General features: G+C 44.0%; 1 protein-coding gene across 5 annotated transcripts in view; it reads left to right on the top strand.

Annotated features, from left to right (window-relative positions):
• Nucleotides 1-20,894: 20,894 nt before the first annotated feature.
• The window catches only part of AFAP1L1 (actin filament associated protein 1 like 1), a 71,007-nt gene continuing 69,115 nt past the window's right edge, over nt 20,895-22,786 (top strand). For all 5 annotated transcript variants that reach the window (XM_024738246.1, XM_024738245.1, XM_024738247.1 and 2 more), the window contains exon 1: nt 20,895-20,967. In XM_024738246.1, the coding sequence (XP_024594014.1) occupies nt 20,952-20,967 (16 nt within the window). In that variant the 5' untranslated portion in view covers nt 20,895-20,951. The remainder of the gene's footprint in view (nt 20,968-22,786) is intronic.

Raw genomic sequence — 22,786 nt, 5'->3', positions numbered from 1 at the left:
AAAAGGGCAAAAAAATCTCCAGGTAACTGGATAGGACAAAAAAAAAAAAGAGAGAGAGAGAGAAAGGAATACGGATGGTACCTGTGCCACTGGGAGGGAGCTGTGAAAGAGTAAAGGTCCTGACACGCTGGGAAGTCCCCTCACTGGTGGGGAGATCAGCAGGGAGAGGGTGGAGCTTTGGAGCCTTGGAGGAGAGTGCAGCAACCAGTATACAGAAGGCAAAGCAGAGAGAGACATGCACAGACAGTCAGTGCCACTGCCCTGCACTCCCCAGCTTGAGATGCTGGTCTGCTGGTGCGGGAGGGGTTTGGGTGCTGAGGCTTGGGCTTCGGACATCAGACCTGGGGAGAAGACTGGAACTGGCTGCAAGGAGGAGCCCCCTGAAAGGGTTAGGATGTTGTACACCATAACAGAGGGTGTACAGGAAATAGCCTGGGCCTGCCAGAAAGACAAGGTACCATTGTTGGGGGGCAGGCAAGGAGAGGGGCAGGACCACCATAGGAGCTTTCTTCTCTGCACACATGCTCTCAGGCAACAGGACACTGCCTACACGAGCTCTGGGGTCAGGCGGGAGGCACCACTGCCATCTCAGGCTCCAAAGGTGGGCGTGGGCCACTGCTGCCACCGAGAGTCCTATGAGCAGGCGCCAATCGCTGCACCCAACTTCCTGGGAGTGCTTTTTGGCCACTGCCGATGAGAGTCCCACAACCAGGTGCCGATCACTGCCCCCGCCTCCCTGGGAGCACATATAGACCATGCACCTACACACCCCCTATCAAGGGGATAACGGCCAGCACACACTGAGGAAAGAGATGGCAAGCATCCAAATGAAAGCAGCCCTCATGCCAAAAAATTATTAAACCCACATAAGCTACACAGGGATGCTCCCACATATAAATAGTCCTCTAAGACTATAATAGATAACTGTTTCTCCTAAACTCACAGAGTAAGAGAAATATAAGTAAAATGAAGAAGCAGAGAAACCACTCCCAGTTAAAAGACCAAGAGATTTCCCCTGAAGGAAGAAACAATGAAACAGACCTCTTCAAGCTAATAGACACCGAATTCAAAAAGGAGGTAATGGCACTTCCCTGGTGGCGCAATGGTTAAGAATCCGCCTGCCAATGCAGGGGACAGGGGTTCGAGCCCTGGTCTGGGAAGATCCCACATGCTGCGGAGCAACTAAGCCCATGAGCCACAACTACTGAGCCCACATGCCTAGAACCCATGCTCTGCAACAAGAGAAGCCACTGCAATGAGAAACCCACACACCACAACGAAGAGTAGCCCCCGCTCGCCACAACTAGAGAAAGCCCAGGTGCAGCAACAAAGACCCAGTGCAGCCAAAACTAAATTAATTAATTTTTTAAAAATTTGTTTTAAAAAAAAGGAGGTAATGAAAATACTGCAGGAATTAAGAAAGGCCATTGACAGAAATGTAGATTACTGTAAAAAGGAATTAGAAACTATGAGGAGCAGCCAAGAAAAATTAGAAAATTCATTTGCCAAGACGAAAGCTGAAAAGGTAATGTACAGCAGAACGAATAATGGAGAAGAAAGAAAAAGTGATCTGGAAGAGAGAATAATAGAAATTACCCAATCAGAACAGCAGACAGAAAGCCAAATGAAACAAAAAGGAAAGCAATATAAGAGACCTATGGGCCTAGCATAGTAGTGTAGACCACACTACCGTAGCGTAGACATATGGGTCTACACTACCAAAGTGTGCCAATCCACACATAATAGGGATTCCAGAAGGAGATGAAAGAGAAAAGGGGATTGAAAATGTATGCGAAGAAATTATGGCTGAAAACTTCCCAAACCTAAAGAAGGAAATAGATATCCAGATACAAGAAGCACAGAGGGTCCCAAACAAGATGAACAAGCAGACCTACACCAAGAAATATTATAATAAAAATGGCAAAAGTTAAAGAGGGATTCTAAAAGCAGCAAGAAAAAAACAAAGAGTTAATTAAAAGGGAACCCCCATAAGGCTGATTTCTCTACAGAAACGATGCAGGCCAGAAGGGAGTGGCAAAATATTATTCAAAGTCTTGAAAAGGGAAAAATCTGCAACCTACAATATTCTACCCAGCAAGATTATCATTTAAAATAGGAGGAGGGACTTCCCTGGTGGCACAGTGGTTAAGAATCCGCTTGCCAATGCAGGGGACACACGTTTGAGCCCTGGTCCGGGAAGATCCCACATGCTGTGGAGCAACTAAGCCCATGTGCCACAACTACTGAGCCTGCACTCTAGAGCCTGTGAGTCAAAACTACTGAGCCCGCATGCCACAGCTATTGAAGCCCACGCGCCTAGAGCCCATGCTCTGCAGCAAGAGAAGCCACCGCGGTGAGAAGCCTGCATACTGCAACGAAGAGTAGCCCCCACTCACCGCAACTAGAGAAAGCCCACGCACAGCAACAAAGACCCAATGTAGCCATAATTAATTAATTAATTAATTAATTAAAAAAAATAATAGAAGGAGAGGGACTTCCCTAGGGGTCCAGTGGTTAAGACTTCGCCTTCCAATGCAGGGGGTGCAGGTTCGATGCCTGGTCAGGGAGCCAAGATCCCACATGCCTCGTGGCCAAAAAACCAAAACAAAAAACAGCAATACTCTAACAAATTCAATAAAGACTTTAAAAATGGTCCACATCAAAAAAATCTTTAAAAAATAAAAAATAGGAGGAGAGATAAATAATTTCTCAGACAAGCAAAAACTAAAAGAATACAGCAATACTAAACCTATCCTAAAAGAAATACTGAAAGGTCTTCTCTAAATGGAAAAGAAGCAAGAAGACATAGGAAAGAGAAAATTACAATTGGAAAGTAAATCACTTAAATAAGCCAGTATACAGATCAAAAAGAAAAAAAAAACCTATTTGGAAAGTGATGATAAACACAGGAACAGCAAAAGGATAAACATGAAGATGTAAAAGAGGACATCTTTTTTTTAGAATGTATTTGAGCCTATATGACTATCAGTCTAAAGCAAGCAGATATAGGAAAGGGTTAACATACTTGAAAAACAGAGTAGCCACAAATCACACACATACAGTAGATCCACAAAAACCAAAAAGAAGAGAACACAAGCATAAGATAAAAGAAATCATCAAACCACAAAAAGAAAAAGGAACAAGAAGAAACATAGAATCAACTGGAAAACAAGGTTTAAAATGGCAAGAAATACATATTTATCAATAATTACCTTCAATGTCAATGGACTAAATGCTCTAATCAAAAGACATAGAGTGGCAAACTGGATTAAAAAACAAGAGCCTACAATATACTGCCTACAAGAGACTCACTTTACAGCAAAGGATGCACATAGATTTAAAGTGAGGGAATGGAAAAATATATTTCAGGCAAGCAGAAATGACAAGAAAGCAGGAGTCGCAATACTCATACCAGACAAAATAAACTTTAAAACAAAGGCCATAAAGGAAGACAAAGAAGGACACTATATAATGATAAAACGCTCAATAAAAGAAGAGGATTTTACACTCATCAACATATATGCACCCAATATAGGAGCACCCAAATACATAAAACAAATACTAACAGACATAAAGGGAGAAATTGATGGGAATACAATAATAGTAGGAGACTTTATCACCTCACTCACATCAATGGACAGATCTTCCAGACAGAAAATCAATAAGGCAACAGAGGTCCTAAATGATACAATAGAACAGTTAGACTTAATTTATATTTCCAGGATATTACATCCAAAAAAACCCATAATACACATTCTTTTCAAGTGCACATGGAAGATTCTCTAGGAATGACCACATACTAGGGCACAAAACAAACCTCAAGAGTACAGAAATTATTTCAAGCATATTCTCTGACCACAATGGCACGAAACTAGAAATCAACCACAGGAAAAGAAATGAGAAAAAAACATTGATTACATGGAGACTAAACAACATGCTACTAAAAAACCAATGGGTCGAGACAAGGAAATCACAAAGGAAAATAAAAAATACCTTGAGACAAATTACAATGAAAACACAGCCATACAAAATCTATCAGATTCAGCAAAAGCAGATCTTAGAGGGAAGTTCATAGTGATACAGGCCTTCCTCAAAAAACGAGAAAAGTCTCAAGTAAACAACCTAACCTACCTCCTAAAAGAATTAGAAAAAGAAGGACAAACAAAACCTAAAGTCAGCAGAAGGAAGGACATAATAAAGCTCAGAGAGGAAATAAATAAAATAGAGATTTAAAAGATAGAAAAATAGTCAATAAAACCAAGAGCTGGTTCTTTGAAAGGGTAAACAAAATTGACAAACCTGTAGTTAGGCTCACCAAGAAGAAAAGAGAACCCAAATCAACAAAATAAGAAAGGAGAAATCTCAATACCACATAAGTGCAAAAAATCATAAAATAATACTATAATATGAACAATTATATGCCAACAAATTTGACAACCTAGAAGAAATGGACAACATTCTAGAAACATACAGTCCACCAAAACTGAATCAAGAGATAGATAATTTGAACAAACTGATCACTAGAAGTGAAATAGAATCTGTAATAAAATTTTAAAAAACCAAAAACTCCCTACAAACAAAAGTCTAGAAACAGATGGCTTCACAGGAAAATTCTACCAAACATACAAAGAACTTATACCAATCCTTCTCAAATCCTTCTGAAAGACTGAAGAGGAGGGAACACTCCCAAAGACATCCTATGAAGCCACCATCACCCTGATATCAAAACCAGACAAAGATATCACCAAAAAAGAAAATTACAGGCCAATATCTTTGATGAATATAGATGCAAAAATTCTCAACAAAATATTAGCAAACTGACTCCAACAACACATAAAAAAGATCATACACCACAATCAAGCGGGGTTTCTTCACAAGGATGGTTCAACCACTGTGATACACCACATTAACAGAAGAAAAAACAAAAACCACATGATCATCTCAATAGATCCAGAGAAAGCATTTGATAAAATTCAGCATCCATTCATGATAAAAACTCTTAGCAAAGTGGGTACAGAGGGAACATATCTCAACATAATAAAAGCCATTTATGACAAATCCACAGCAAACATAATATACCCAATGGTGAAAAGCTAATTTCTGGATCAAGATAAGGATGCCGACTCGCACCACTTCTATTCAACCCAATATTGAAAGTCCTAGCAACAGCAATCAGACAAGAAAAAGAAATAAAATATATCCAAATTGGAAGGTAAAATTGTCACTATATGCAGATGATATGATACTATATATAGAAAACCCTAAAGATTCCACACAAAAACTACTAAAACTGATAAATGAATTCAGCAAAGTATCAGGATACAAGATTAACACTCAGAAATGGACTGCATTTCTTTACACTAACAATGAAATATCAGTAAGGTAATGTAAAAAAAAAAAAAAAAAACCCGTATCTTTTAAAATCACACCAAAGAAAGTACCTAGGAATAAACCTGACCAAGGAGATGAAAGACTTATACACTGAGAACTATAAAACATTAATAAAGGAAATTAAAGATGACTCAAAGAAATGGAAAGACATGCCATGCTCTTGGATTAGAAGAATTAGTATTGTTAAAATGGCAATACTGTCCAAAGCAATCTACGGATTTAATGTGATCTGTATCAAATTACTCATGACATTTTTCACAGAACTATAACAACCCTAAAATTTATATGGAACCATATAAGACCCATAATTGTGAAAGCAATCCTGAGGGAAGAAAAAAAGCAGGAGGCATAACCTTCCCAGACTTTAGACAATACTACAAAGTTCCTATAATCGAAACAGTGTGGTATTGGTACAAAAACAGACATACGGATCAATGGAACAGACTAGAGAGCCCAGAAATAAACCCACACACCTATGGTCAATTAATCTTCAACAAAGGAGGCAAGAATATAAAATGGGAAAAAGTCTCTTCAGCAAGTGGTGCTAGGAAAGTTGGACAGCTGCATGTAAATCAATGAAGTTAGAACACAGCCTCACACCATGCACAAAAATAAACTCAAAATGGCTTAAAGACTTAAAACATAAGACATGACACCATAAAATTCCTAGAAGAGAGCACAGGCAAAACATTCTCTGACATAAATCATACCAATGTTTTCTTAGGTTTGTCTCCCAAGGTAATAGAAACAGAAACAAAAATAAACAAATGGGACCTAATCAAACTTATTAAGCTTTTGCACAGCAAAGGAAACCAGAAACAAAACAAAAAGACAAGCTATGGAATGGTAGAAAATATTTGCAAATGATGTGGCCGACAAGGGCTTAATCTCCAAAATATACAAACAGCTCACACAACTCAACAAAAACAAAATAACCGAATCAAAAAATGGGCAGAAAGGGCTTCCCTGGTGGAGCAGTGGTTAAGAATCCGCCTGCCAACGCAGGGGACATGGGTTCGAGCCCTGGTCCGGGAAGATCCCACATGCAGTGGAGCAACTAAGCCCATGTGCTGAAACTACTGAGCCTGCCTGCGCTCTAGAGCCAGCAAGCCACAACTACTGAGCCCGCATGCCACAACTACTGAAGCCTGCGTGCCTAGAGCCTGTGCTCGGCAACAAGAGAAGCCACCGCAGTGAGAAGCCTGCACACCACAACGAAGAGTAGCCCCCGCTCGCCACGACTAGAGAAAGCCCACGTGCAGCAATGAAGAGTCAACCCAGCCAAAAATTAATTTTTTTAAGTGAGCAGAAGACCTAAATAGACGTTTTTCCAAAGAAGACATACATATGGCCAATAGGCCCATGAAAAGATGCTCAACATCACTATTAGAGAAATGCAAATCAAAACTTCAATGAGGTACCACCTCACACTGATCAGAATGGCCATCATTAAAAAGTCTACAAATAACAGGGCTTCCCTGGTGGCGCAGTGGTTGAAAGTCCGCCTGCCAATGCAGGGGACATGGGTTCGTGCCCCGGTCTGGGAAGATTCCACATGCCACGGAGTGGCTGGGCCTGTGAGCCATGGCCGCTGAGCCTGCGCATCCGGAGCCTGTGCTCCGCAACGGGAGAGGCCACAACAGTGAGAGGCCCGCAAACCGCAAAAAAAAAAAAAAAGAAAAAGAAAAAAGTCTACAAATAACAAATGCTGAAGAGGATGTGGAGAAAAGGGAAACCTCCTACACTGTTGGTGAGAATGTAAATTGGTATAGCCACTATGGAAAACAGTATGGAGGTTCCTCAGACAACTAAAAATAGAATTACCATATGATCCAGCAATCCCACTCCTGGGAATATACCCAGACAAAAATATAATTCAAAAAGATACATGCACCCCTATGTTCATAGCAGCACTGTTCACAACAGCCAAAACATGGAAACAACCTAAATGTCCACTGACAGATGAATGGATAAAGATGTGGTACATATATACAATGGAATACTACTCAGCCATAAAAAAGAATGAATAATACCATTTACAGCAACATGGATGCAACCAGAGATTATCATACTAAGTGAAATAAGTCAAAAAGAGAAAGACAAATACCACATGATATCACTTACATATGGAATCTAAAATATGGCACAAATGAATGTATGTACAAAACAGAAACAGACTCACAGACATAGAGAACAGACTTGTGGTTGCCAAGGGGGAGGAAGGTAGGGGAGGGATGGACTGGGAGTTTGGGGTTAGTAGATGCAAACTATTACATACAGAATGGATTAACAACAAGGTCCTACTGTATAGCACAGGGAACTATATCCAATATCCTGGGATAAACCATATAACTGAGTCACTTTGCTATGTAGCAGAAATTAACACAACACTGTAAACCAACTATACTTCAATTAAAAAAAAGCAGATCAGGATTGCTTGGGGACGGGAGTGGGGAATAGAGAGAATTACTTTACAAAGGGGGAGGAGGAACTTTGGGGGTTGATGATTTCATGGGTGTATTCATATATCAAAATTCATCAAATAGTACATTTTAAATATGTGCTGCTTATTATATGTTAATTATACTTCAATAAAGTTGTAAAATATATTTTAAAAGATAAAACACTGTTAAAGGAAACTGAAGATGATTCAAAGAGATGGAAAGATATCCCATGCTCTTGGATAGGAAGAATTAATATTGTTAAAATGGCAATACTACCTAAAGCAAACTACAGGTTTAATGTGATCCCTATCAAATTACCCATAACATTTTTCACGGAACCATAACAAATAATCCCCAAATTTATATGGAACCATAAAAGACCCAGAATTGCCAAAGCAATCCTGAGGAAAAAAAAAAAAAACAAGTAGGAGGCATAACCCTCCCAGACTTCAGACAATACTACAAAGCTCCCGTAATCAAAACAGTGTGGTATTGGTACAAAAACAGACATACAGATCAATGGAACAGACTAGAGAGCCCAGAAATAAACCTACACACCTACAGTCAACTCATCTTTGACAAAGGAGGCAAGAATATAAAATGGGAAAAAGTCTCTTCATCAAGTGGTGTTGGGAAAGCTGGACAGCCTCATGTAAATCAATGAAATTAGAACATGTCCTCAAGCCATATACAAAAATAAACTCAAAATGGTTTAAAGACTTAAATATAAGACATGACATCATAAAATTCCTAGAAGAGAACACAGGCAATACATTCTCTGACATAAATCGTAGAATATTTTCTTAGATCAATCACCCAAAGGAGAAGAAATAAAAGCAAAAATAAACAAATGGGACCTAATCAAGCTTAAAAGCTTTTCCACAAAACAAAAAGACAACCTTATGGAATGGGAGAAAATATTTGCAAATGATGCAACCAACAAGGGGTTAATTTCCAAAATATACAAACAGCTCATACAATTCAATATAAAAAAAACAAACAACTCAATCAAAAGACAGGCAGAAGACCTAAATAGACATTTCTCCAAAGAAGACATAAAGACAGCCAACAGGCACATGAAAGGATGCTCAACATTGCTAATTATTAGAAAAATGCAAATAAAAACCACAATGAGGTATCACCTTACACAAGTCAGGATGGCTATCATCAAAAAGTCTGCAAATAGGACTTCCCTGGCAGTCAGTGGTTGGGACTCTGAACTTCCACTGCAGGGGACGCAGGTTCAGTCCCTGGTCGGGGAGCTAGGATCCTGCATGCCACATGGTGTGGCCAAAATAAATGAATAAATTAAAAAAAAATTTTTTTAATGTCTGTAAATAATAAATGTTGGACAGGATGTGGAAAAAAGGGAACCCTCCTTCGCTGTTGGTGGGAATGTAAATTGGTGCAGTCACTATGGAGAACAAACAGTATGAAGGTTCCTTAAAAAACTAAAAGTAGAAAATAAAATTAAAAATAGAGCTACCATATGATCCAGCAATCCCACTTTTGGGCATACATGCAAAAAACACAAAACCTTAACTCCTAATTCAAAAAGATACATGCACCCCAATGTTCACTGCAGTATTATTAACAATAGTCAAGACATGGAAACAACTTATATGTCCATCAACAGATGAATGGATAAAGAAGATGTGGTATATATATACAATGGAATATTACTCAGTTATAAAAAAGAATGAAATATTGCCCATTTGCAGCAACATGGATGGACCTAGAGAATATCACAATAAGTGAAGTCAGACAGAGAAAGCAAATATTATATGATATCACTTATATATGGAATATAGAAAATAATACAAATTAATCTGTTTACAAATCAGAAACAGATTCACAGACATAAAAAACAAGCTTATGGTTACCAAAACGGAAAGGGAGTCGGGGGGAAGGATAAATTAGGAGTTTGGGATTAACAGACACTATTCTATACAAAATAGATAAGCAACAAAGATTTACTGTATGACACAGGGAACAATATTTAATATCTTGTAATAACCTATAATGAAAAATAATCTGAATAAAAAATAATACATATATATGTAACTGAAACACTTTGCTGTATACCCAAAACTAACACAAAATTGTAAACCAACTATACTTCAATTTTAAAATAATAGTAATAATAACCGTTCCTCATTATTAAGTACCGACAATGTGCCAAGTTCTATGCTGAGAATTTTCCACCCATCATCTCGTTTAAGCCTCTGTAACAACCCAAGAGGTAGCCATTCTTCTTACCTGCGTCTCAGAGGAGGAAGCAGCTTTGAAGAGGGCATATAATTCCTGTGGTGGAGCCAGGAGCCAATTCCCTCCTCACTGACTGAAGAAACCAGTTTAACCACTCTTATCGGTCAGGATGCTTTCAGCTACAAGTAAAGAGTGCCTCTTAAAAGTGGCTTAGGGGCTTCCCTGGTGGCGCAGTGGTTGAGAGTGTGCCTGCCGATGCAGGGGACACGGGTTCGTGCCACAGTCCGGGAAGATCCCACATGCCGCGGAGCAGCTGGGCCCGTGGGCCATGGCCGCTGAGCCTGCGCATCCGGAGCCTGTGCTCCGCAACGGGAGAGGCCACAACAGTGAGAGGCCCTCGTACCGCAAAAAAAAAATGGCTTAGGGCTTCCCTGGTGGCGCAGTGGTTGAGAGTCCGCCTGCCGATGCAGGGGACACGGGCTCGTGCCCCGGTCCGGGAAGATCCCACATGCCGCGGAGCGGCTGGGCCCGTAAAAAAAAAAAAAAAAAAAAAAAAAAAAAGTGTCTTAAACGAGGAGAACACATATCATCTTCCACAACCAGAGAGAGGTCCAAGGTGCAGGGCTAGTCGATTCAGCAGCTCAGTGATTCAGCAGCTCAGTGATGCTGTCGGGAGCCCAGATTCTTGGCACCTCTTTATTCCATCCTTGCCCAGGTTCTTTGCATTGCTCCACTCCACCATTCTCAGGTGTGACTCCTCAGGTTTACAAGAGCCTGCTGTGGCTCTAGGCATCATGTCCTCACACAATCACATCAAAAAACAGGAAAGAAATTTCCCTTTGAGTGTCTCTTTTAAGCAGAAAAACCTTCCCAGAAGTCCTCAGTAGGCTTCTCTGCAGGTTCTGCTGGCAGAACTGCGGAAGAGGCTCATGCCCTTGCTACAAAAACAGATGGGAAATTGAGTAATTGGCATTTTCAGCCTCGAAAGTTGGAGGCAGGTGCCCCATTGGCAAAGAAGAGAAATGGGGCAGACAGGGAATGGCCACTGGGTAAGTGAATCAGAGTCTCGGCCACAGCCACTGTCTCTCCCCTCAGAGAATCACAAGCACATTGCCAAAAGTCCTATGAAGTTCTTTGTTTAATTTAATGTTGCAAATTTTGACATAACTGTTTAAGAAACGTTACACTTACTTTATTTCGTCCATTCTAAGATATATACTTTTTTCACATTTTGACATCTCTGATGATGAGATGTGGCTTAAAGGGAGCTCCTTTTCTGACCTTTCATTCTATGATTCTTCTAAGTATCATCCCCACCACAGCCCCCTGAAACAGGTGGCTCAAATTTGCAAAAGTAGACTCAAGAATGTTCCCTTGCTCCCTGGCTACACACAGGCCCAGCAAATATTTACTTATTGAGCATCTGCTGTGAAGCAGGAGCACGGAGGATACAACTGTGTGTGCAAGGCAGGTGTGAGCTCTCATGTAGCTCTGGTCTAAAAGAGGAAACAGATTGTAAATAAGTAAACAGAAAAAGAGATGGCTCACAAAGTTACCTGCCACACAGACACAAATAGGGCACCAAAAAAGAGGAGCAGAAAGAAACTCACTTCATGCCCTTACTGAAGGATGACAACAAAGTACCAAGGGAAAAGTGGGGATGGGAGCATTCTGGGCACAGAGAACAGCATATGCAAAGGCACTGAGATGAGTAAAAGCTTGATGTACCTGAGGAACTAAAATACATTGGGGCAAAGCAAAGGAAGGGGAGAGTGACATCACAAGAGGTGGGAAGGCAGGCAGAGACCAGAACATGCAGAGGGAACGGGAGGACACCTCTCATTAATGCAGGCTTCGTGGAGACTGTGTGGTGGCTTGCACTACGGCTGTTAACCTACCAGAAGCAGGGAGAATTGCTCTAAGGGAGAATTGCTCTAAGTCTAGCCACTCAAAGTGTGGTCCCCAACCAGCAGCATTGGAGTCACCAGGGAGCTTGTGAGGAATGTAGAACCTCAGGCCCCCTCTCAACCTACTCAATCCGAACGCTTTTTTTTTTTTTGCGGTACGCGGGCCTCTCACTGTTGTGGCCTCTGCCGTTGTGGAGCACAGGCTCCGGACGCGCAGGCTCAGCGGCCATGGCTCACGGGCCCAGCCGCTCCGCGGCATGTGGGATCTTCCCGGACCGGGGCACGAGCCCGTGTCCCCTGCATCGGCAGGCGGACTCTCAACCACTGTGCCACCAGGGAAGACCCGAACCCATATTTTAATAAGACTCCTAGGTGATTCACACACACAGTGAAGTTTGAGAATTGCTGCTATAAACCATCTTTCTTTTTTTGGACAGACATAACAACATTTTGTGTCTGACTTTCTGAAGTTCTAGAAGGGATCCCTTTACCTGTGCACATGACCTCTCTGGACACTGGAGCACAACCTTATGTTAATAAAGCAGAACACGACCTGGGGGGCCACAGAAATCACAGAAGGTTAGAGCTTAAAGCCAATACAATGGTTGCATTTTGCAGCCATAGAACAGGCCCACTGAGCATTTGAGCAGATCAGGACAAGCAGCCAGTTCTCCTGTATCCAGAGCTGCTCATCCTCACAAGGCACCTGGTGTGGAAACATGGGGTCTGGCTGTGGATGGTGTCAGCAGCTGCAGCTGGCCACTGAACAGAGCCAAATGTAGAGTAGAAGGGCTTGGGATTTAAGGGTAACAAAGCACGGCTAAAATTCACAGAGATTATGAATTGAGCTTGCAGAGTTATGCCAATTCTGTTAATGCCCCATGTGTAATTAAATTTTAAATACTTTATTCCACATCAGACTTCAAGTTGCCAAAACTCTTGATCTCACAGTGATAAATACCTGCTTTTACATACAGAGCTGTGGGCCACTGCCAAGCTATTCAGAAGCCCTAGAGCAAGACTCTAAATAAATAAAACCCAGAAGCCATGACGACAAGGGCTGGCGTCTCACTATCACCCAAATGTCCACTTGCCTCTTCACCTGGCCTCCAATGTGATTGGCACAGGGGCATGGGCAGAGACACCAAAGGCCTGCAGTCGCCCCCATGGCTAGTCCTCAGGGCAAATAAGGGCCAAGAGTATAGATAAATTAGGTCAAAAAAGTAAGGTGGGCATCTATGCCCATAACCAAAAGGGTTTCCTCCTCAGGGGTAAACTATCCCAGTGTTTCCCAAATTTCAGTCACTCAAACACCACCTCCACAAGTTTCATCAGATTATTTATTTACTTAATGATATCTATGTGATTTTTTTTTCAATTGACTTGTTCCTAACTCTTCTGTTTATCAATATCAAATAAGGACCAATTTTATGCTGTTAATGCAAATTCAAATAAATTCATAACTCTTCAAATATGTTGGCCTGAGTCACATCTACACTTACCTTACATATTCAGCACTAGTCTGAATTCCACACTTTGGGAAATATTGTTCCCTCTGACAGAAGTGGGAGGGAAGTAAGGATGAGTATTCCCTCACTTTCTTCATGAGGACTGGTCTTCAGGAAGTTAAAGGAAAACAAACTGAAGATGCTTCAGGGAAAAGAAAACACAAGTACTTTGACAATCAGGCAGGATCTGGTTAGCCCCAGCCACCCCAGGGAGCCAAAACTCTCATATTCCACCAGGGACTTCCTGTTTGCTAAGGTTTTCATTGGATACCATCCCTCCCACTGCTGGTCTGGGTTGTAAACACTTTGCCTATGTGGGCACTACCCTGAGCTGTGGCAGAAACATGACAGAACCATGGCTAGACTCAGCCTCTCTGAGTAAAAATCTCAGCCTCACCATTTACTAGGGAGGGTTATGGGCTAAACTGTGTCCCCCCGCCAAATTCATATGTTGAAGCCCTAACCCCCATTTCCTCAGAATGTGGCTGTATTTGAGACAGGGCCTTTAAAGAGGTGATAAGTTAAAATGATGCTGTGAGGATGAGCCCTATTCCAATTTGACTGATATCCTTATAAGAAGAGGAGAGTAGGACACAGGGAGAGACGCCAGGGATGTAGGTGCACAGAGGAAAGACCAGGTGATGAGGCAGCAGGAAGGCTACCATCTGCAAGCCAAAGACAGAAGCCACAGGGGAAACCAACTCTGCTAACACCTGGCTTGTGGACTTCCAGTCTCTAGAACCAGGAGAAAATAAATTTCCATTGTTTAAGCCACCCAGTCTGTGGTACTAATATGTTTTGGGGGGTTTTTTTTGTTTGTTTTATTTTTGGCTGCATTGGGTGTTCGTTGCTGTGTGCAGGCTTTCTCTAGTTGTGGCTAGTGGGGGCTACCCTTCATTGTGGTGCACAGGCTTCTCATTGCAGTGGCTTCTCTTGTTGCAGAGCACGGGCTCTAGGCACGCGGGCTTCGGTAGTTGTGGCTTGCGAGCTCTAGAGCGCAGGCTAAGTAGTTGTGGTGCATGGGTGTAGACGCTCCGTGGCATGTGGGATCTTCCCGGACCAGGAATCTAACCCATTCCCTCTGCATTGGCAGGCAGATTCTTAACCACTGCACCACCAGGGAAGTCCAATCTGTGGTATTTTGTTACAACAACCCTAGCAAACTAATACACCACATGAAATTAGACTTGCAAAACAGGAATAACAGCACTTATTTCATTAGCTGGTAAGGACTGAATGATGTGCTTCAGGCACAGCACCTGGCTGCAGGGGAGGTGTGTTTGCTCAGCATCTCCCCCATTCTTAGATCAGGTGCTTCACCCAATCAGTGCCCCCTCTGGGCCGGTGCTGGAACTACAGGATGAGAGGCAAGCCTTTCTCACCTTAATTTCCACCAGTAAAGGTGTGCAGGCCTGGAGCCTTGTGGCCTTCTTTGCTACAGATTGAGACACCACCTGAAGACTAAACAGAGGAGGGTGGAGTCAGGAAATGGAAAGAAAGTAACAACCACTCTGTTTGTGTTCCTGGATCTAAGCTTATCTTAAATCCAACTTCACCCTTCAAATCCCCAGTTACCTTCTGAGCTAATAAATTGCCTTTTTGGTTTTAGCTGGTTTGAGTTGTGATTATGTCACTTGCCACTAACGGAGCTGTGACAAACACAGTGGCCCCCAGGGTGAATTAATATTGTCAGCTTTGCTCTCTGTGTGAGGGAGATCACGTGATCCCAGTTTTAGTAGTGCAGGCATCTGCCCCCGCCAGAGTGACCGACGGGCCATGGGACTCACTAGGGAAGCCTAGTGAGCACATGTGAAGGGGTCAAAATGTGCCTCGGTCAGTCATGGAAAGTGCTTGTAGGGCCTGGACCAAAAGCCTTTTTTGCTCCCAAAGCTCTCTTGTAGATAAAGAATTCATTGTCATACAAAAGAAATGGGACTGCCTAGCACACAGGGTCTTGCCCACCTGGATCAGGAGAAACTGTCAATTTGTCCTTCTGACAAAATAACAGCACTATTTAATTTTTTAAAATATACCTACAAAATGCCACCCCTTCTCAGACTCTGTGGGTAACAGGAGCTAGAAGCTCCATAGTCCTCGTATCTAAGGGTATCAGATGTTCCTACAGGGAAGGAGGAAGCTGGCAGAATCTATCACATTTCCAATGGTCTGGTTTACACAAAACTCCCTGCAGGGGGCAGCCTGGATGTGTGGCAGAGATTTCAGTGTTCCTTAGTATTTCCATAAGCATCTGACAATGTCTCCAGAGGAAACCCACTTGATTACAATAACTTGCATTTTTACACTAAGCACTTTACAGATCTCACTTAATCCTCTGGGTACTTTCATCCTCATTTTACAGATGAGGAAATTGAGCTCTTGATAAGTAATTCATTCATGGCTGAGCCTTTGATAAGTAATTCATTCAAGGTTTCACAGCTGTATGTGGCAGAACCTGACATCAAGTCTAGCGCCCTGGGCACCACTCCTGGTTCTGTTTCTAAGCTCTTGTGTGATTTCAGGCAAGCTTTCTTCCCCTCTCTTGGCCTCAGTTTCCTCATCGGACAAACGAAGCAATCAGACTGGCTTATCTCTCAGGCTCCTCTCAGCTCTAAAGTTTTTCTAGTTCCAGGTTTAAGAAATTCGCTTTGGACTCTGCACCCTGGCATCAGCCTGCAGCCTAGAGATGAACAGGGAGCATGCAGCACAGCCTTTCAAAAGAGAGTTAGTCCCTTGGGGGCTTCCCTGGTGGCACAGTGGTTGGGAGTCCACCTGCCGATGCAAGGGACACGGGTTCGTGCCCCGGTCCGGGAAGATCCCACATGCCGCGGAGCGGCTGGGCCCATGAGCCATGGCCGCTGGGCCTGCGTGTCTGGAGCCTGTGCTCCGCAACAGGAGAGGCCACAACAGTGAGAGGCCCGCGTACCGTAAAAAAAAAAAAAAAAAAGACAAAAGAGAGTTAGTCCCTGCTGCAGTGTTAAGGGTTGGGTATCACCTTGGCCCCCAGGTAGAGGCACCCAGCTGGACAGACTCTCTAGATGTCTTCGTGGACCCACAGTTTTTCTCAGGGTTCCAAAGGCATAGGCTGTATGCCAGCTTAAGCCCACAGGGGTATTTTAGTTGGCCCTTGCAATGTTTTAAAACAGTTGAACTTAGTTACCAACATTTTAAAATCAAAAGCTGAAATCTGGACTCCCAGGTTCTTCTGAAAAGTCTTAAGATCTGGCCACTCCAGGCCCATGTTCCCCCTGGCCACACTTCCCTGAGTTGCTGGCTCCTGGCCTTTCAGCTGGAACAAGAGTGCTCTGCTTTGCCAGGTGGTCAGCTCACACACAGACCTCCCCTGACTGGTCCTGTGGGCACTTCGGCCTGTGAGCCTCACTTAAGGAGCCAAGAGTGCTCTTTTCTTGAGGAAGGACCTGAGGGGAAGGGATGTGCAGCATTGGGGCACAAGAATAAAAGCTCCTTTTCCTCCAGACACAACAGTGCTCCGGGGTCTGTGACAGTTGAAGGTGAACCTGTGGCCTGGGTGCAGGTAGGAGCCAGGTGCCTTGGAACCGAAACCTGAAGGTACAACAAAAGGAGAGGTTTTCATCCAGCCATGAAACTCTCCTTCTCCCAGCAGCCGCCACTCAGATCTCTATCTGCTTTCCGGGGCCCAGGGTGGACCAGCAGGCATGTGTCATTTCCCTGGATAGGGGCTATAATGGGGACATTGTGCTGAGTGGAAAAAGAGAGGTTTTCATCCAGCGACCAGCATTGGGCAGACACTCGAGCAAGGGGCTCTGGGGCTCACCCTGCACAAAGGAGTTTGGGAGCAGGGCCCTGAGCCAAGAAGAAGCCCCATGGGTTGGGCTGCATGTCCGCAGTGGCAGGCAGTGGGGCTGGGAAACACAGAGGCATTGCTCCCAGAACACATCATTGCAATCTCATTTTCCTCTGCAAATAGATAAGCAAATAAACAATCCCAGAGGATAAAGGAGACCACCCCAAAAATACCTGCATTAATAGAAACCTCGTTGAGTCCTTGAGCATTTATTCACTGACTCACCCCACAATACTTGCTACCACTTACTAGGTTCCGGGCACTGTGCTAGGCCCTAGAGACCTCGCAACAAGTAAGACACAGCACCCACCCTCATAGCACTTGCAATCTGGGGGGCCATGAAGAGGTAAGGAGAGACCTAAGTAGGAAATTATACATTGATGACCCAACGGAAGAACTGAGAGTGACACAGTAACAGAGTCAGTTCAAGAACCCAGATCTGAGTCCCCAGTCGATGGTTTTTCTTACTCTTCCCAGGGTCTCCTGAGATCACTGCTTGTCTGCTCCGAGGAATGGTGGGTTGGAGCTTAGTGAGGAAGGCACCCCAAATACTATAGTAAGGAATCTGAACTCTACATTGAGGGCAAAGGAGAGCCATCAAGTATTTTTAAGGGGGATCTGATTGGAACCATGGAACGGTCACTGTAGCAGCCACGATGGAAGCAGACCTGGAGGCAAAGTGACAGGTTAGAAGGCTAAAGTTTGCTTCTCTCACTAGGACAAAGAACACTTAGTCTCCAAATTTTTCTTTCCCAGGGCTTCCCAGTTGCACCTGATAAGCTAAGAATGAGACTAGGGAGTATCATTTGTTTTCACAAGACTAGGAGCATGTGGGAGCTGAAAGCTTTTTTCCTGGAATTGTTCACTGGGACCAAATTTGATATCTTTTTACAGAGCTGGAGCTCTCCACACAGACTTCTTTAGACAAGTACCAGGCAAACCTAGAAAACTTAGTACAACAATAAGAAAAGGGAAGATATGAGGCAGATCCTAAAAGTCCTTTCCAGAGAATTGCATTCATACAGGGAAGTGGAAAAGGGAGGAGAAACCAGACATTGGCATCCACAACTTCCATCCCCATTCTCATTCCAGCACTTCCCACCTGATACCCTACAATCTAGCCAGACCAAACTTCTTTACAGACACATCCTGCAGTTTTCTATCTCTATGTCTTTGCTCTCACTGTTTTCACTGCCTGTAATGTTATCTTCTCATTGCAGGCTCACCTAAGTGTCTGTCATCCATTACTGTCTCCATGATCAGTAAGATATTCTTGCTTTGTCTGAATGAATTCCAAGAACACTTTATCTCTCCTCTGGCACTTTTCACATAATAATTTTTAATTAAATTATTTTGTACATATTTATCTCTTCTACTAGATTGTAGGTTCCTTAAGGATGGAGATCATTTCTACTTAGCGTTAGTTCTCCCAATAGAAATTGGCACAGAATGCAACAAACGTTCCTAAGTGGACTGATGAAAAGTGGGGATAGTTTTTATGGTGACTATAGGCCTAAGTAAAGGAAAAGTACAGAAAAATATAGTTATTCCTTGTCCCAAACCCACAGCCTCCTCATCCACCTCACCCAGTATCCTAACAGCAACCAAGCTGTAGTCAATTTAGTCAACAGTGCCACCTAGTGGGCATTATGGGTAATTATTAAACCAGAACCACTACACCTTCAGAGTGACTTCTTTGTTAATCCTTAGGAAAACTGTGCACAGACTGTGTTCTCCCATTTTTACATCTTTCCTAGACCACAGCTCAGTTAATTCCACTCCAAAATTTCTTCCATAGGTGCATATAAATTCCCTTCAGCTTTTTTGATTTTTCTGTTCCAATTCTCTTCTAAACATCCAGAGTCTGAAAGTTTCTTAAAGTTTCTAAAAGTTCTAAGCCTCCATCTGTTCTTGCAACAGTTACGTTTTACATATTTTTAAAATTTACTTCAAGTGAAATATTATGCTTTTTAAAGTATAAATGGGCTAGCCTGGAAACTTGACTACAATTTATAGCCTTGTTTCCAAGTGTTTCAGAATTCAAACAGTGAACTTTTAGAAGTTAACCCACTTGTAAATCGTTGGTTGTCTGCTTTAGAATTTAAACTGACCTTTTCAAATTGGAAAAGTGGGCAGGAACAAAGAGGAATTGGCAAACAATAACGGTTCACAGCTATTTAAGGATTACAAAGTGGGTTTGTACCATCATTTCATTTGCCCTCCTAACAGCCTTATGAGGTCAGTATGAGGTTTCCCACAGCACAGATGAGCAAGCAAACCTCAAAGGCTTAAAGTTGTACACTTAGTAATTAGAAGAGCAAGAGATCACGCACAAGTGTTCAGACTCCAATCCCGCTGTTTTTTCACTACACCATACTTCCTCTGTGCTCATACACAGATATACTAAACAAACTACTGATGCAATCTGGCGAAGCCAGGGCTAATTTCAACTTGCCCATCAAAGCAATGGAGGAAATAGTCCCAGGCCAGGAAAACGCAGGATGCTTTTTCCCAAGTCCTCCCTTGCGCCTTTGCACAAGATGGTCCCAATGCCAGAATGTTCTAAGTAAAGGAGTGGCCTAGCCAAAACTTCAAACTGTGACCTGGCCTATCTTGGGGAGGAGGAGTGTCTAGAAGGAGAACTAAGCCTGGACTTCACTTTATGAAGGGTCTTAAATTTAGACATTTCATATTGTCTATAAACGGTTTGGACCTACTTTCACAGAGACACACTAATAGGATGAAAGATGTTGACATTCTTCATACAACTTTAAACCTAAATCCCATTCCTGACCACACTGGCCATAGCAATATTTTTTCTACATCCTGTAATTATTTTGGGAAGAGCACACTTAACATTGCACTGCATTTGTATGCTAAAAAAGTGTTCATTTCCACAATTTTTATCACTCCGTGTTGGCATTCTTCACGTTTTAGTGCACAGGGAACCTCGAAAGTTGGATGTGTCTCAAGCCATTGCCCACCTTTTAGCAATCCTCTCTTTCTCTCCTTTTCCCAGGTGGTTTTATTTTTTAAAGATCTTTATTACTTCACTCCTCTTTTACACCATTATTGACACTGTACCAGCATAGAGTTTGGTCCACTGTCTCGCACTAGAAGGTGCCCAGGAAAGACCTGTTTAATGGAGAAGATAAACCAAAAGCCAGGAAATGGGTGGCAGCGGCAGGCAAAGAGATTTTGATTCCACTGTTGAAAAACAGGTTCTAACAGTCTGTACAATCTGAAAATGGACCGGGCTGGGAAGTGCAGTAGTAAGCCCCTCGTCACTAGCGTAATGCAAGCAGAGCTGAACAACGCGTTGGTCTGGACGGGGGTAGGAAGCACGGGCGCGGGTACGAAAGAAAGCGTGTGAACTGGGATGTGGGTCCTCTAGCCCCTCACGGAGGGGCATGAGGACTTGTGAAAGGCAGGGCGTGGCGCGGGACCAGGAACACCGCGGCCCAGGGGGCGAGGCGGGCTCCGGGTCTATTCCGGGAGCGGCTTGCAGGGGCAGGCGAGGGCGGGCGGAGGCGCTGGGCAAGCATCCTGTCGGGGGAGGGGACGCGCGGAGGGCGCTCCAGCGGGCGGGACTGGAGAGCGCCGCACGCCCGCAGCCGCCGGCCCCGCCGGAGGCACCGCGCCCTGCTCCGCGCGATCGATCGCTGGCGCCATGGACCGAGGCCGCGGTAAGAAGAAAAGTGGTGCCCACACTTGTTGCTTGGTGGGGAGGGGAGAACCGAACGATCTAGAGGCCAGAGAGGACAAGGGAGAGACGGGCGGTGGAGCCGGGGTGAGAAGCGTGGGCGCGTGGAGCGGGTAGCGGGGGTCGAAGGCCGGGCGCTGTGGGTACAGGTGCCTCCTGGGCCAGGGCAGCTAGGGGTCTGTTAGGGACTGGTGTGTTAGGGACTCGTCCCGGAGCTGAGTCGCCTCCTGTTTGTGAAACCAACGTTTTCATACACTTGGAGTCTTAACTTCATAAAAGAATGCCCCACAGAATTCCTGAGGACGGCGGGCTCCTCTGACCCCATCCCACCTCCCCCCAACCCCCACCGAAAGTAAAATAGGGCTAACGAGTCACACTCTTGAAAACCACCGGACATGCGAAGACCCTACTGTTCGAACGCTGAGAAGCCCCAGGAGACGAAGTGTGCAGCTACCCAGGGTATCGGGAGGAGGAGCTGCAGGAGTGTGTGTGGGTGGCACATGGGTGTCTGAGCCCTGGCTCTGTTCCTGACAAGCTGCGTGACCTTAACCTACCCTTTTTCTCTCTGGGCTAGTGACGAGGTTAGACCACATGGTCTCTGAGACCCTTTTTTGCTTGGACTCTTTTTCAGGAGAGGAGAGTATTTGATAAAGTTTCACAGACATGGTGGGGGCTTGTTGAAACTGCAATTGACAGGAGCAAAGAGAGGGCATTTATGGGGGGCATTCATTGGGGCCTGTGCTTAAGTAAAGGCCTGGACACCTCAATGGGCTCATGTCTGTGAAAAAGGTGGCCTGCTTGAACATGGGGGCAGTGTCAAAGGCTGACCACCAGAACACCAGTGTCATAACTTCCCACCTCTGGAATCCAAGGAGATCACAGGTGTGAATGCACTTGGTAAACTGGCGAGTGCTGTGCCAACATGAGAAGCATTATTATTCTTGTTATTATTATTAATGGAAAATTCCTCCCCTTCCCTACAATAATCTTACACCCTTCCTCCATCTGCCTGTTTGCTGTGCTAAGGCCTCCAAGGAGAAAAAAAGGAGTGGCCAGGGGTGTGGAAGCAATTAGGAAGGGCAGTGGGGGCAGGGATGAGAAGAAGAGCAGGTGTCGGGGTAACCTCTCTGCACCCCTCTTACGGGTAAAGCCAGAGTTCAGAGGGCTACAGGGGACCCCAGACTTCCAGGTCAAGGTGCTGGGGACAACTTCCCCACCCACACCATCTCCAACACACAAAATGCTGCATCCACCCTCTATTAGGAGCTGGAAGGACAGGCAAAAAATGGAGGGGGCTTCCGCGTTTGGCACTTTGGAGACCGAGGCTGTGATTTGTAAAGCAGTTCTCACCTGTTAACTGACTCCTGGACAAGTCTGCAAAGAGCAGACGCACTTGCCAGGGAGGAAAAAGAAAAGAGAGAAGAGGCACCTCTAATATCCCTCAGTCCCCCATCCCCATTTCCCACATTGTACATTTAAAGCAAAGAGCACTGCCCTTCACCCCATCACACCCCAAAAGTTGCCAAATACCACCCTGTCCCCAGTACAAAATCCCCATAACTAGCCTACCTGGAGCTGTGGAAAACAGACCACCCAGAGCTTTGACAGACCATGAGTGATAATAATTCATTCAGTTTAAGATGCTTAATAACTGATGCCTCACTCAAGAAGGCTGCTTCCAGACCACTCTTCCTAGGAAGCCAGACTTCCCGGGAATCTATTAGTACTCAGAATGCTCTAGGGCTCTGACCTTCTCCCCTGCTACGGGCTTTCCTAGCCTACTTTCCTTCTCCTTCATAGCC

The sequence above is a fragment of the Neophocaena asiaeorientalis genome, unplaced genomic scaffold (assembly GCF_003031525.2).
Source record: "Neophocaena asiaeorientalis asiaeorientalis breed wild unplaced genomic scaffold, Neophocaena_asiaeorientalis_V1.1 scaffold404, whole genome shotgun sequence".
NCBI lineage: Eukaryota > Metazoa > Chordata > Mammalia > Artiodactyla > Phocoenidae > Neophocaena > Neophocaena asiaeorientalis.
The sequence above is the reverse complement of the archived record's forward strand: the minus strand, read 5'-3'. Positions and strand labels throughout refer to the sequence as shown.